Source organism: Nomascus leucogenys, unplaced genomic scaffold, assembly GCF_006542625.1.
Source record: "Nomascus leucogenys isolate Asia unplaced genomic scaffold, Asia_NLE_v1 Super-Scaffold_249, whole genome shotgun sequence".
Taxonomy (NCBI): Eukaryota; Metazoa; Chordata; class Mammalia; order Primates; family Hylobatidae; genus Nomascus; species Nomascus leucogenys.
In genome coordinates this window covers 892,976-905,319 of record NW_022095768.1, presented here as the reverse complement: position 1 = coordinate 905,319, position 12,344 = coordinate 892,976, and the positions used below count along the sequence as shown (strand labels likewise).

Here is a 12,344-nt window from a genome sequence, read left to right as displayed (position 1 = left end):
ACACCAATAATAGACAAACAGAGAGCAAAATCATGAGTGAATTCCTATTCACAATCGCTACAATGAGAATAAAATACCTAGGAACACAACTTACAAGGGATGTGAAGGACCTCTTCAAGGAGAACTACAAACCACTGCTCAGCAAAATGAGAGAACACAAACAAATGGAAAAACATTCCATGCTCATGGATGGGGAGAATCAATACTGTAAAAATGGCCATACTGCCCAAAGTAATTTATAGATTCAGTGCTATTCCCATCAAGCTACCATTGACTTTCTTTGCAGAATTAGAAAAAACGACTTTAAATTTCATATGAAACCAAAAAAGACCCCATATAGCCAAGACATTCCTAAGTAAAAAGATCAAAGCTGGAGGCATCATGCTACCTGACTTCAAACTACACAACAAGGCTACAGTAACAAAAACAGCAAGGTACTGGTACCAAAACAGACATATAGATCAATGGAACAGAACAGAGCATCAGAAATAACACCACAAATCTACAACCATGTGATTTTTGATAAATCTGACAAGAACAAGCAATGGGGAAAGGGCTCCCTATTTAATAAATAGTGTTGGGAAAACTGGCTAGCCATATACAGAAAACTGAAACTGGACCCCTTCCTTACACCTTATACAAAAATTAACTCAAGATGGATTAAAGACTTAAAGGTAAGACGCAAAACCATAAAAACCCTAGAAGAAAACCTAGGCAATACCATTCAGGATATAAGCATGAGCAAACTCTTCATGACTAAAACACTAAAAGCAATTGCAACAAAAGCCAAAATTGACAAGCAGGATCTAATTAAACTAAGGAGCTTCTTCACAGCAAAAGAAACTATCGTCAGAGTGAACAGGCAACCTACAGAATGGGACCAAATTTTTGCAATCTATCCACACAACAAAGGGCCGATATCCAGAATCTACGAGGAACTTAAAAACATTTACAAGAAAAAAACAATCCCATCAAAAAGTAAGTGAAGGATATGAACAGACACTTCTCAAAAGAAGACATTTATGTGATCCACAAACATATGAAAAAAAGCTCATCATCACTGGTCACTAGAGAAATGCAAATCATAACCACAATGAGATATCATCACATGCCAGTTAGAATGTCAATCATTAAAAAGTCAGGAAACAACAGATGTTGGAAAGGATGTGGAGAAATACGAACGCTTTTACACTGTTGGTGGGAGGAGTATAAATTAGTTCAACCATTGTGGAAGACAGTGTGGTGATTCCTCAAGGATCTAGAACCAGAAATACCATTTGACCCAGCAATCCCATTACCGGGTATATAAGGATTATAAATCATTCTACTGCAAAGAAACATGCACACATACGTTTACTGCAGCACTATTTACAATAGCAAAGACTTCAACCAACCCAAATGCCCATCAATAATAGACTGGATAAAGAAAATGTGGCATATATACACCATGGAATACTATGCAGCCACAAAAAAGAATGAGTTCATGTCCTTTGCAGGGACATGGATGAAGCTGGAAGCCATCACTCTTAGCAAACTAATACAGGAACAGAAAACCAAACACTGCATACTCTCACTCATAAGTGGGAGTTGAACAATGAGTACACATGGACACAGGGAGGGGAACATCACACACTGGGGCCTGTCAGTGGGTGGCGGGCAAGGGGAGCGAGAGCATTAGGACAAATGCCTAATGTAGATGACGAGTTGATGGGTGCAGCAAACCACCATGGCACATGTATACCTATGTAACAAACCTGCACCTTCTGCACATGTATCTCAGAACTTAAAGTATTATAATAAAAATAAAAGATAACTTTTCCAATTAAAAAAAAGAAAAAAAACTCTTTAGAAGTCAAGATTTTGTTTTCACAAAGGGGGATCCATTTCCTGCCCATCACTCAGGATCATTCCTGATCAAGGCCCCTCATTCATCAGGCACCAAATCACAGGCAAGAAATGGGTCTACTCTAGGTCATTGCTGAAAAGAAAGCCTCCAAGAAAGAGGGAGAAAAAGCCCTTGAAGCTGCCCCTACTTGCTAGGGACGGCCAGTGAGCTGGATGAAACAGCTGCAGTGCTTGGATATCTAAAGATTGATTTTATTTATTTCCACTGAGCCACTGAGGTTTTTCAGGTTCAGAGTAAATCCAAAGCCCATTAACTCCAAAGCCATTTTTCAAGGAAAACACAAAAATGAATAATCGCTTGCTGATAATTCCTTTAAATTCCTGCCAGAGTTATGAAATTATTCTTACTACAGAAACAATCATTAAACCACGTCAGACAAACACCTCTGAGGTCAAGAATATTCCAAATTTATTCTGACGATAATTTTTTAAAACCTCATATCTGCCACATGTGCAACTCAGGCATTCTTGGAAACCATCCCTGGGGTAGCATATCTTTACTTGGAAGCAGCGGGAAAACTTGGAAGAATATTTGCAGAAATATCCAGACTCTGAGGTCTTTCCAGCATTCCCAATCTGCCTTTTTTTTTTTTTTTGAGACAGAGTCTCACTCTATTGCCCAGGTTGGAGTGCAGTGGCATGATCTCTGCCCACTGCAACCTTCATCTCCTGTGTTCAAGCAATTCTCATGCCTCAGCTTCCTGAGTAGCTGAGACTACAAGCACCTTCCACCATGCTTGGCTAATTTTTTGTATTTTTAGTAGAGACAGGTTTTCACCGTGTTAGCCAGGCTGGTCTTGAACTCCTGACCTCAAGTGATCTGCCCGCCTCAGTCTCCCAAAGTGCTGGGATTACAAGTGTGAGCCACTGTACCCGGCCCTATTTCCTAATAATAAAAAACAGTAACTTCTACTCACTGAGTACCTACAGTGATCTAATCATTCTTCTAAGCAGTTTAGATACATGAACTCATTTAATTCACACTACAATTCCCTAAAGTACACATGATTAGTATCCTGCTCTTACCCTAGCAGAGAGTGGTTAAGTAAGTTGTCCATGGTATCACAGCTAGTCAGTCACAGAGCCATCATCCAAACGCAGACATCCTGAATTCAGATTCTACATTAGACTAACCCACCTGGAATAGAGCAGGAAAGAACAGGGAAGACTCCACATTTTTGGCCTCTATTTGGTAATTATAGCTAACTTTTTAGGTAATTATAGACCAATTATCCTAGATGGGCACTTAGAGACTTTGCAGGACAGCAAGAGCCCTCTCTAATCCTGTGCCCATGACAGACATCACCAGTCAACCACAACACGGTATTTAACTAACGCAAGTCAACTCCTCAGAATCTTTAACATTCTTGTTTGTGCTACTGTACCAATCAATCAATTTGATATGAGAGTGTGCAGGAAAAAATAGGAAACAGGTTTGCAGTACCTCCACACCAGTATTCAATGCTGTAACCCACTGCAGTGACTCCATTAAAGACTTTGCCTCCCTTATACCCTCTCCAACTAGGGTGCCTAGTGTTATGAACAAAGGGATATGTATGGGTTCTTGTGTCCCCTCTCTCTTTGACATTTTTTGCCATCAGATACCTTGTCTGCATTGTGTGCCCAGAGAGCGAGGGGGGAACTAGATGATTGATTTTCCAAATGTGTTCCCTAGGGAATAAGGGCACGGGAGGCTGCCTATTCTATTTCAAACAAATCCCCTTCACTACAATGTATTTGATGAGTTGGGGTTTGTTTTAATTCCATTTGGAAAAGGGCTTTAGCAGCTAAGCAAATGGTTTAAAAGTGACTCAGAAGTCAAGATTAATAGAAACTATCCAGTTCTGATGTCCTATCATGCCAAAATTGCAGGGCACTAAGATTCTATGATCATTACCTTGAAACACAGCGGCAAAGCTGTGGTGTGTTGTCCTTCCTGGTTCAGAGATGCAACTATGTGCAGGGCTGCTGAGCTCTCTCTGCATCTGGGTGGGAGCCTAATGGAAGTTTCGGGGCTCCTTCCTGGTCTCCAAAATCCTCAAGACCACCATGTGAACACAGGAATCAAGGAAGGTTCTTAGATCAACTCATCCCCCGGGCCCTTGGTTTCCTTGCTCCTTCCCCCACTACAGGTGTTTCATTTCAACTCATCCCCCAGGCCCTTGGTTTTCTTGCTCCTTCCCCCACTACAGGTGTTTCATTTCAACTCATCCCCCAGGCCCTTGGCTTCCTTGCTCCTTCCCCCACTACAGGTGTTTCATTTCAACTAATCCCCCAGGCCCTTGGCTTCCTTGCTCCTTCCGCCACTACAGGTGTTTCATTTCAACTCATCCCCCAGGCCCTTGGCTTCCTTGCTCCTTCCCCCACTACAGGTGTTTCATTTCAACTCATCCCCCAGGCCCTTGGTTTTCTTCCTCCCTTCCCCCGCTACAGATGTTTAACTTCACTTCATAATCACGTATTCCCCTCCTTTCCCACGGCAAGATTCAGATGGATTAAAAAGTGTACCAAGTCCCTCCCACTAGCTTGCCTCTCTTCTGTTCTGCTTGACTTCCTAGGATCTGGAATTTCATCAGCAATTCAGGAATCCCTTCATCATGACTCCGCACAGGCAAAGCCTTCTCTGGAAGCTCCCACACTGTCTGCTCCCTATAAAAGGCAGGCACATGGGCCAGAGGAGCAGAGAGGCTGAGACCAACCCAGAAACCACCACTTCTCATACCAAAGCTCACACCTTCGGCCTCCAACATGAAGGTCTCCGCAACACTTCCGTGGCTGCTGCTCATAGCAGCTGCCTTCAGACCCCAGGGGCTCGCTGGGCCAGGTAAGCCCCCCAACTCCTTACAGGAAAGGTAACCACCTCCAGAGCTACTAGGTCAGTAAGAATCTTTAGAGACTCACTGCAAATTCTTCATTTGAAAAATAGGGAAACAGATTTTGTGCGTGGACAAGAAATGCCTCAATCTCACATCCAGTCACTGGAAAAGCCAGAACTAGAAGCCCAGGCTTCCGAGTCTTCTCCCCACATTCAAGAGGGATGCTGAGTGCATCCATATCCAGCTATCCTTACAGTGTTTGGGAATGGGGAATGGCTCTTTCTTACTGTGGGCATGGTGGGCGTTTTTGGCAGTGGGGGAGAAGGAAAATCTGTTGATTAGAAGCTCTGTATGTTAATTCGACTCCAGGACAGCTTTCAGAGACAGTGGCTAAGAGAAGAATGAGGTCCCAGGGGGATCTCTTGAGGTGACTTATTTTGACACTGTTTGGGAAAGTCATCTAGGAGATTTGTTCCATAACTCATTTTCCCATACTCTGGTGACAAATTTACTGAGTGTATTGGTCCCACTGAGCCAGTGCATGGCATGGTAACAAACAGTTCTAAATTATCAATGACTTAAGAGAATTAACTAAGTTAACAAAAGTTACTTTCTCACTTGTACTAAATATCTATAATGTATGGGCTCTGGCTTCTTCATTTTATACTCAGGATTCTAGACTGATGGAGAAGTTGCCCATGAGGGGGAACATTGATGGATACTGTGATAAACAAAAAGAAAGCTCTCAGAAGTCTTGCATAGGCAATGCACTGTGGCTCAAAAACAACACCCATCACTTTGTCTCCTCCTTCATTGATCAAAACTAACTAATGCCTCCAACCAAACAAAAGTGTTCAAGAAATGCAAGTCTACCTTGTGTCTCAAAACAGAGGATGGAGAATATTTGGTGAAAATTACCATGACCATCACATGGCCACGTAGGTCTTTATAATGACAGAGCTAGCATTTGCCACATTGACCAAGCTTTTTCCATACCCTCAACAGTAATGATGAGTCCTCAATGCACAGGGGAGTATGCTGAAGACGCAGGACAGCATCCTCCAGACACATAAGACTTCAGAGCAGAGGGATTCTCCCTCCACCTCTCGCAATTCCTTGCTTTCTCCTAACTTCCTTTACAAAGTCATGCTTGGAAATGTCTATGTATCATCATGTGGCTCATTTTTTTTTCTCTGTTCATTTTTTTCCCCCAAAATTCAGCTTCTGTCACAACCACCTGCTGCTTTAGCCTGGCCAATAGGAAGATACCCCTTCAGCGACTGGAGAGCTACAGGAGAATCACCAGTGGCAAATGTCCCCAGAAAGCTGTGATGTAAGTAAATAAAGCTCACCCTCCCCTAGACAAAAAATTAATGTCTAGGGCACAGAGTAAAGAACTGTGTCACAGTTGCTGGGAGTCATAGACTCTGATAGTTTGACCTCTATGGTCCAATTAATTAATTTTCACAAGTGAATGTTCACTCCCGGCTCCCTGCCTGGGAGCTTGCTGTAGTCATATCAATTTCTTCAAGTCAAGAGCAAAGATGGTTTTATTGGGCCTTCAAGAGCAGCAACTAACTCAGGAGTCTCATCCTTCCTCCTCTCCATGGCAACCCTTTGTCCAGTGGAAGATGGTCTTTAAATATTTACAGTCAAATGGGCAGAATTGTCAGAAACAATCCTTCCCATTTCATTCTCTATCTCCCACAGCTTCAAGACCAAACTGGCCAAGGATATCTGTGCCAACCCCAAGAAGAAGTGGGTGCAGGATTCCATGAAGTATCTGGACCAAAAATCTCCAACTCCAAAGCCATAAATAATCACCATTTTTGAAACAAAACCAGAGCCTGAGTGTTGCCTAATTTGTTTTCCCTTCTTACAATGCATTCTGAGGTAACCCCATTATCAGTCCAAAGGGAATGGGCTTTATTTAATATATATATATATTTTTTTTTAAAAAAAACCTATTGCATTTAATTTATTGAGGCTTTAAAACTTATCCTCCATGTATATCAGTTATTTTTAAACTGTAAAGCTTTGTGCAGATTCTTTACCCCCTGGGAGCCCAAATTCGATCCCCTGTCACGTGTGGGCAATGCTCCCCCTCTCCTCTCTTCCTCCCTAGAATCTTGTAAAAGTCCTGGCAAAGATGATCAGTATAAAAATGTCATTGTTCTTGTGAACCCAAAGTGTGACTCATTAAATGGAAGTAAATGTTGTTTTAGGAATACATAAAGTATGTGCATATTTTATTATAGTCACTAGTTGTAATTTTTTTGCGGGAAATCCACACTGAGCTGAGGGGGATGAAGACGGCTGTGGCCAAGAGGGGCTTGGTTATGGGGGTGGGAACTGTGTCCCTGGGAAGTGACTTTTTGGCTTAGCTGGTCTTCATTAAAATGCAGGGTGAAACTGACAAACTCATTCCAGCCCTCTATTCCCATTTTCAGTAGTATTTCCCAGACACCAAACTTCAGCTAGGAAAGTATCAGGAGCTTTGCCACCATCCCTTTCTTCCCCAACTCATGCTTGCCTTTCCTGGGACCTGTTCTAACAGCCCCATGGTATCTCCCTCTACCCAACCCTGCTCTTCAGTCTTCCAACCCAGACTAGGCAGACATGACAGACACTGGGAAATCAGAGGAAGGCTAAGTGACGCTTGACCAGAGGTTTAGGTGCAGGTTTTACAGGTGTGGTGGAGTTTAAAGTAGGTCTTCGTGCATGCACAAAGTGGAGAGGCTCTGCTGGAGGTATTTCAGCCTAGGTAGAGGAGAAGAGGTGTTGCTTGAGCAAAATCCAAGAAGTAGGAATGATCATGCTGCATTTACCCAGTTGGGTGGGAGCCCATCAAAAGGTGTCAGTGTTGGAGCGTGTGTGAAATGGTGGGGAAATTTGGAAAGAAGTTTGAGGCCAGGCTGTCTAGGTGGGGAGTTTGTGCTCCATGTAAGGTGAACATAGGATTCTTCCCAGCCCAGTTAGGATGCTTTTGAGAGCAGAAAAGTGGTATTATTCATAATTATTCTGGAACAACAGATATAAATTAACACTGTCCTAAGCCAACTGGAGCATGTGGTCACTCTAGGAATAGAAAGAATTGCGAGATTTGATTCAGTGGAGAGAAGTGCCATGACCACATCATGAGGGGCTTCAGGAAGGGCAGCCAGGTGGCCATGGGCTGAATTGGGAGGAGAAGGGAGAAGCATTTAGCTCACTATTGCAGTGTATGGAGGATAGGGAACTGGGGCATTGGTAGTTGGGAGGGGAGAAGATAATTGCAAGAATGCCTGAAGCAGGGTGGAATGCCAAATGCTGTGGATGAAGAAGTAGAACCAGTGACATGGAAACTTTCTAAAGGCCAAAGCTGCAATTAAAGGTTAGCTTCTTAGACCCAGAAAATTAACTTCTCTCTGTCACTGTTTACTCACACCTTAACTTTACTAGCTTGAGAGCTTCCAATCAAATGGACAGGACCTCATCTTCCTGTATAAGCAACTTAAATCAGGATTCCCTTTCAGCATACAAAATCAGCTTGTGTTTCCATTGGTCACGTTACCTATGTACCTGAACGCAGAGACCAGCTATGTCCCCAAGGGTAGAAAAGGGTCACAGGTGCCCTGCTGGTATAACTCCGTGTGGTCTAAGGCCATTGATCTGGAGGGCCAATGGCCTACTGTGTCATACATGCCCAGCAGGGCCGCTGCATGCAAAGCTCCCAGGGGCACCATTCATAAGACCGTCCCCCTTGGACTGTGTGGTGGCAATGGCACAAGGCAATATAAAGAACAGAATGAGACATTAGGAAGGGCACTGATCTAGGAAGCAGATGACCTCAGTTTCATCACAGACAGAGAACTGGTCTCTGTCACTGTGTTACTTTTGGCTTTAGTTACCCCATCCATAATAGGGGTATATTAATATCTTTTAAGGGATCTGACCAATGACCCACCAAGATCTCCTATTCTGAGAGCACTGCCTCTTGGAAAACATCATTAGCTCCACCCTTTGAGGGAGGGAATGTTGTCAGAGGGTGCTACACTCATAAGCCCAAGTCAGACAGGGGCCAGGATAGCTGACCACTTACTCTATTTCTGGAAGATTTCTCTGTGAGAGCCGCAAGTAGAAGCATGGATCCCTAGAACCATCAGAGAGCTTTTTGTATCTACTACAGAAGGGCTCCCACTCAGAGCAATCACTGGCCCTCACTCTGAGTACAAAAAACCTCTCTGCCTCTCCTATAGCCTAGCAGACTTCAGCCCTTAATATCAATCAGGATGCACTTCCTGTGTATTAAAATCACCAGGGACTTGTCTAAAACTACAGATTCAAAATTATCTTCCCCAAAGATTCTAGTTCAATGTATTAGAGTAGGGATGGGGCTAGCGGACTCTGTTCTACCTCCTGGATTTGCTCCAGCTCTGGTGTGCCCCCAAATCACTTAATTTCCCTGGTAAAGTAGGGATAAAGACACCTGCCACTGGAGGATTATGTGAAATAATAGGCAAATAGCACTGTAAACAAAGGCACTTGGGTGCATGCTCAGCATAGTTAAAGAGTGTGTTTATGGGCCTTGTGAGTAAGATACTTGGCTTCTCTAAGCCTCAGTTCTCTTCTTCATAACAAGCACCATAAAAGCACTTACTTCAGAGTCAATCAGAAGGATTAAATTAGATAACACACATAAGTTTGGTAGTTTCTGGCCTGGAGAACAATTCATCACAAGTAGCCATCATTATTTATTGAGTGTCTATTGCATATCAGCTACATCACTACATGCTATGCAAATAAGTTTATGGAATGTTTCTTCCAGGAAATTCCAAGCAACCTTGGGAAAGGCTAGTAGCAAATACCAGCTGGTTCTGTTTTGTGGAAGGGATAAATGAGGCCCAGTATGAGAGAGTACATTGTAGTAAAAGGCTCGTGGGATATATCCAGGACCTGAGCACTGAGACACCTGGGCCTATTAACAGGGATATTAATCCTGAATGACTTTAAGGATTTTGTTTCTGTTCTCAGGTCTCAGTTTTTCTGAGAAAAGACAGGGTGGAAAACAAGAGTTCTCAGGTCCTATTTAATTCTTCCTCTAATTGTGTAGTCTCAGAGGGAATCTGAGACAAAGAACAAAGCTGGGAGTCCATGTTTTCAGGTTTACTTCCATCAAATGGTTCTGTATTCCAGGAAGCCAGGAGATCTGTTTTCACCGTAAGTGACTCACTTCCAGCCCCCATCAGGAGTTATTTCTGACCACAGGTTTCTCATTCCCCAGCAGCAGAAAATATGAATTGAATCCACTTTAGATGGCTGCTGTCAAGGAGTCACCAAAAACGAGAAACAGAAAGAAGCTGGACAGCCACCCACTCTCTGCAGAAGACAGCTGAGCTGGGCAGAACAGCTGAACACAGATGGTCTGAAATGCGGGCTTAACATTCTCACACTCAACTTCTGCAGGTAGCATCAAGTTGAAGTATGGGAAGGTAATCTGCAAAATGAAAATAGCAGACAAACTGCCTGTTGTCCCTGAAGTCCTGCCCGTTTATGACACTGATATCACTCAGAAGCTGCTGTTCCTGGATGACATTAGCCACATGCCTCTGAAGCCTGGAGTACTCCCAACAGTTGATCCTTGGCAAGATATCTGGGACCTCTTCCCTTTCTCTGGCATTCCTCATCATTTCTTTTCCACAACACAAGGCATTCCTTGGAAAACATAGCCCACTGCAACATGTTTCAATTTGAAAGCATGAGCTTCTGTTTGGGAGAAATCATGAGAATGTTATTGTCTTACACTTTGAGTCCCTTCCTAGCATTTCCTAGCCATACTTCTGAAGTTCCTAAAAGTAACAACTGTTAAGCTTACTGAGAACTTAACTATGTGCTTGTCATTGTTTAAAGCACTTTTCATTTGTCTATTAATTTAACCCTTATAACACTATAATCCCACTGTTTCCAGAAGTATAAACTGAGATACAGCTTCTTATTTTTCATCCTTTCCCACATCCAGTGATTGATAAGCATAGGGAATCAGTCTAATAGATACAAGTGGGCATTTTGCCTGGCCTCGGGACAAGTACAACCTAAGGCTTTATCTAGAGGAAGTTCAGTTGAAGGTTATAAGCTGTTGACTTATCCTTGATCCAACATCCAAAAGAGAATGCTGGTCCCCTCTGGGCAAGGCTCCTGTGCCTTCTTCTATGCCCATATGTCATTCGCAGGTTTTCAGTGAAGACTGCTGGTCTGTAGAGGGCCTGAGGAAAACCTCCTGTTTTGATTAGAAAAGAAAATACAGGCCTGACCTGGCAGGTTTACGGTCAAATAAATGAAATGTACAACTCAGGCAGTAGAAAGGGTGTTGTCTAATGAAATCTGAGCAGTCTAGTAGGGCTACGTGGAGGAGGGAGGATGGAAGTCAAGTTAGCAATAATTTCTAGAACTTGGAATAGTGTAGGAAAAAAAAGACAAGAATTCAAGGCGTTAATCATGAGTATCTGCATGAGCAAGATGGAGGCAGGGATGAATGTGCAGTGCAGGGGTAACTAGACAAATATCCATGACATGCTTCCAAGCTGGCATTTGATGCAGCTGTGCTACTGAATTTCTCAACCCTGCACAACCCTGCACCAACCATCCACTGGAGCAAGTAGAAGCTATGTCAGTTTGTCTACTAACATTGCATCAGATACCTTGCCTTGATATGCATTTTTGGGAGAGAGAGCTTTAATGGATCAGTCCATCCCACACTTTGTTGTTCCCTGGAGCTGGGTGTGAGGGACAGGGAACTCCAGCTCCTGCATCACACAGACCACTCCACTGGCCCTGGTGATATATTGGAATTCCCCTTTGACTTTACTTGGGGAAAGACTTTGACAGCTAAAGCAAGGTTTGAAAACCACAGCACTCCAAGATCTTCATATGCTACGCAGCATCACATATCCTCTGATACTAAGATAAAGCTATAAGATAGCTTTATATCTGTAGGATTCCTGGAGTCCCTCATTCAGCCAAAGTTCTAATTAATACCACCCTGGGTTGTGAAGAGTGGTATTACTTAGAACCCTGCTAGCAAGGTTTAGAAATATACAGGTTTTCCTAATCTCTGGTTGGAATCCCAGCCACGGTTTAAGTCCATGATGAAGATGCTGACAGAGTTGAAGATAGTCCAAATTTTGGATCTACTCACCTCTCTTATGACCACAATTTACTTTCTTCCTCTCTTTTCTACAGAAAACATTTAAGTGCAAAGGAAGTGCAGCCCATGAGATGATCCAACTCAGAGCATTTCCTCTTTTTAGGCTGGGCATGACTGCACCTACCTTTCCTATCCCATCCCCATTAGTCTCAGCAATGGATGGAAGATGTGCCCAGTCCCAGCCCACTGCTTCCCTTTTCCACTTCTTGGAAACCTCCCCAGGACCCAATGCCTACTCTGCAGATTTTGGATCTCATCTCATAATTCTTTGACAATAATTCTGCCAAGGAATTCCCTCTCTTCTCCCTAATTCTTTACATCCTATAAAATAACATAATGATTTGGTTTTAAAAATTAAGTAAAGCAGCCAAAGGAGCAGAGAGGCCTAGAAAATTCCAGAAACCTCCAACTCTTGCCCTCTAACATGAAGGTCTCCCCAG

At 43.1% G+C, this 12,344-nt stretch overlaps 1 protein-coding gene across 2 annotated transcripts in view; it reads left to right on the top strand.

Moving 5' to 3' along the window:
* The window catches only part of LOC100600899 (C-C motif chemokine 2), a 30,528-nt gene extending 23,557 nt beyond the window's left edge, over nt 1-6,971 (top strand). Inside the window, exons 1-3 of one of the 2 annotated variants that reach the window (XM_003278362.4) lie at nt 4,628-4,729; nt 5,943-6,054; nt 6,432-6,537. In XM_003278362.4, coding sequence (XP_003278410.1) covers nt 4,654-4,729; nt 5,943-6,054; nt 6,432-6,537 — 294 coding nt within the window. In that variant the 5' untranslated portion in view covers nt 4,628-4,653. Of the gene's footprint in view, nt 1-4,627; nt 4,730-5,942; nt 6,055-6,431 lie in introns of those variants that run through there. The other variant, XM_030807913.1, reaches the window with a different exon arrangement.
* Nucleotides 6,972-12,344: the final 5,373 nt, after the last annotated feature.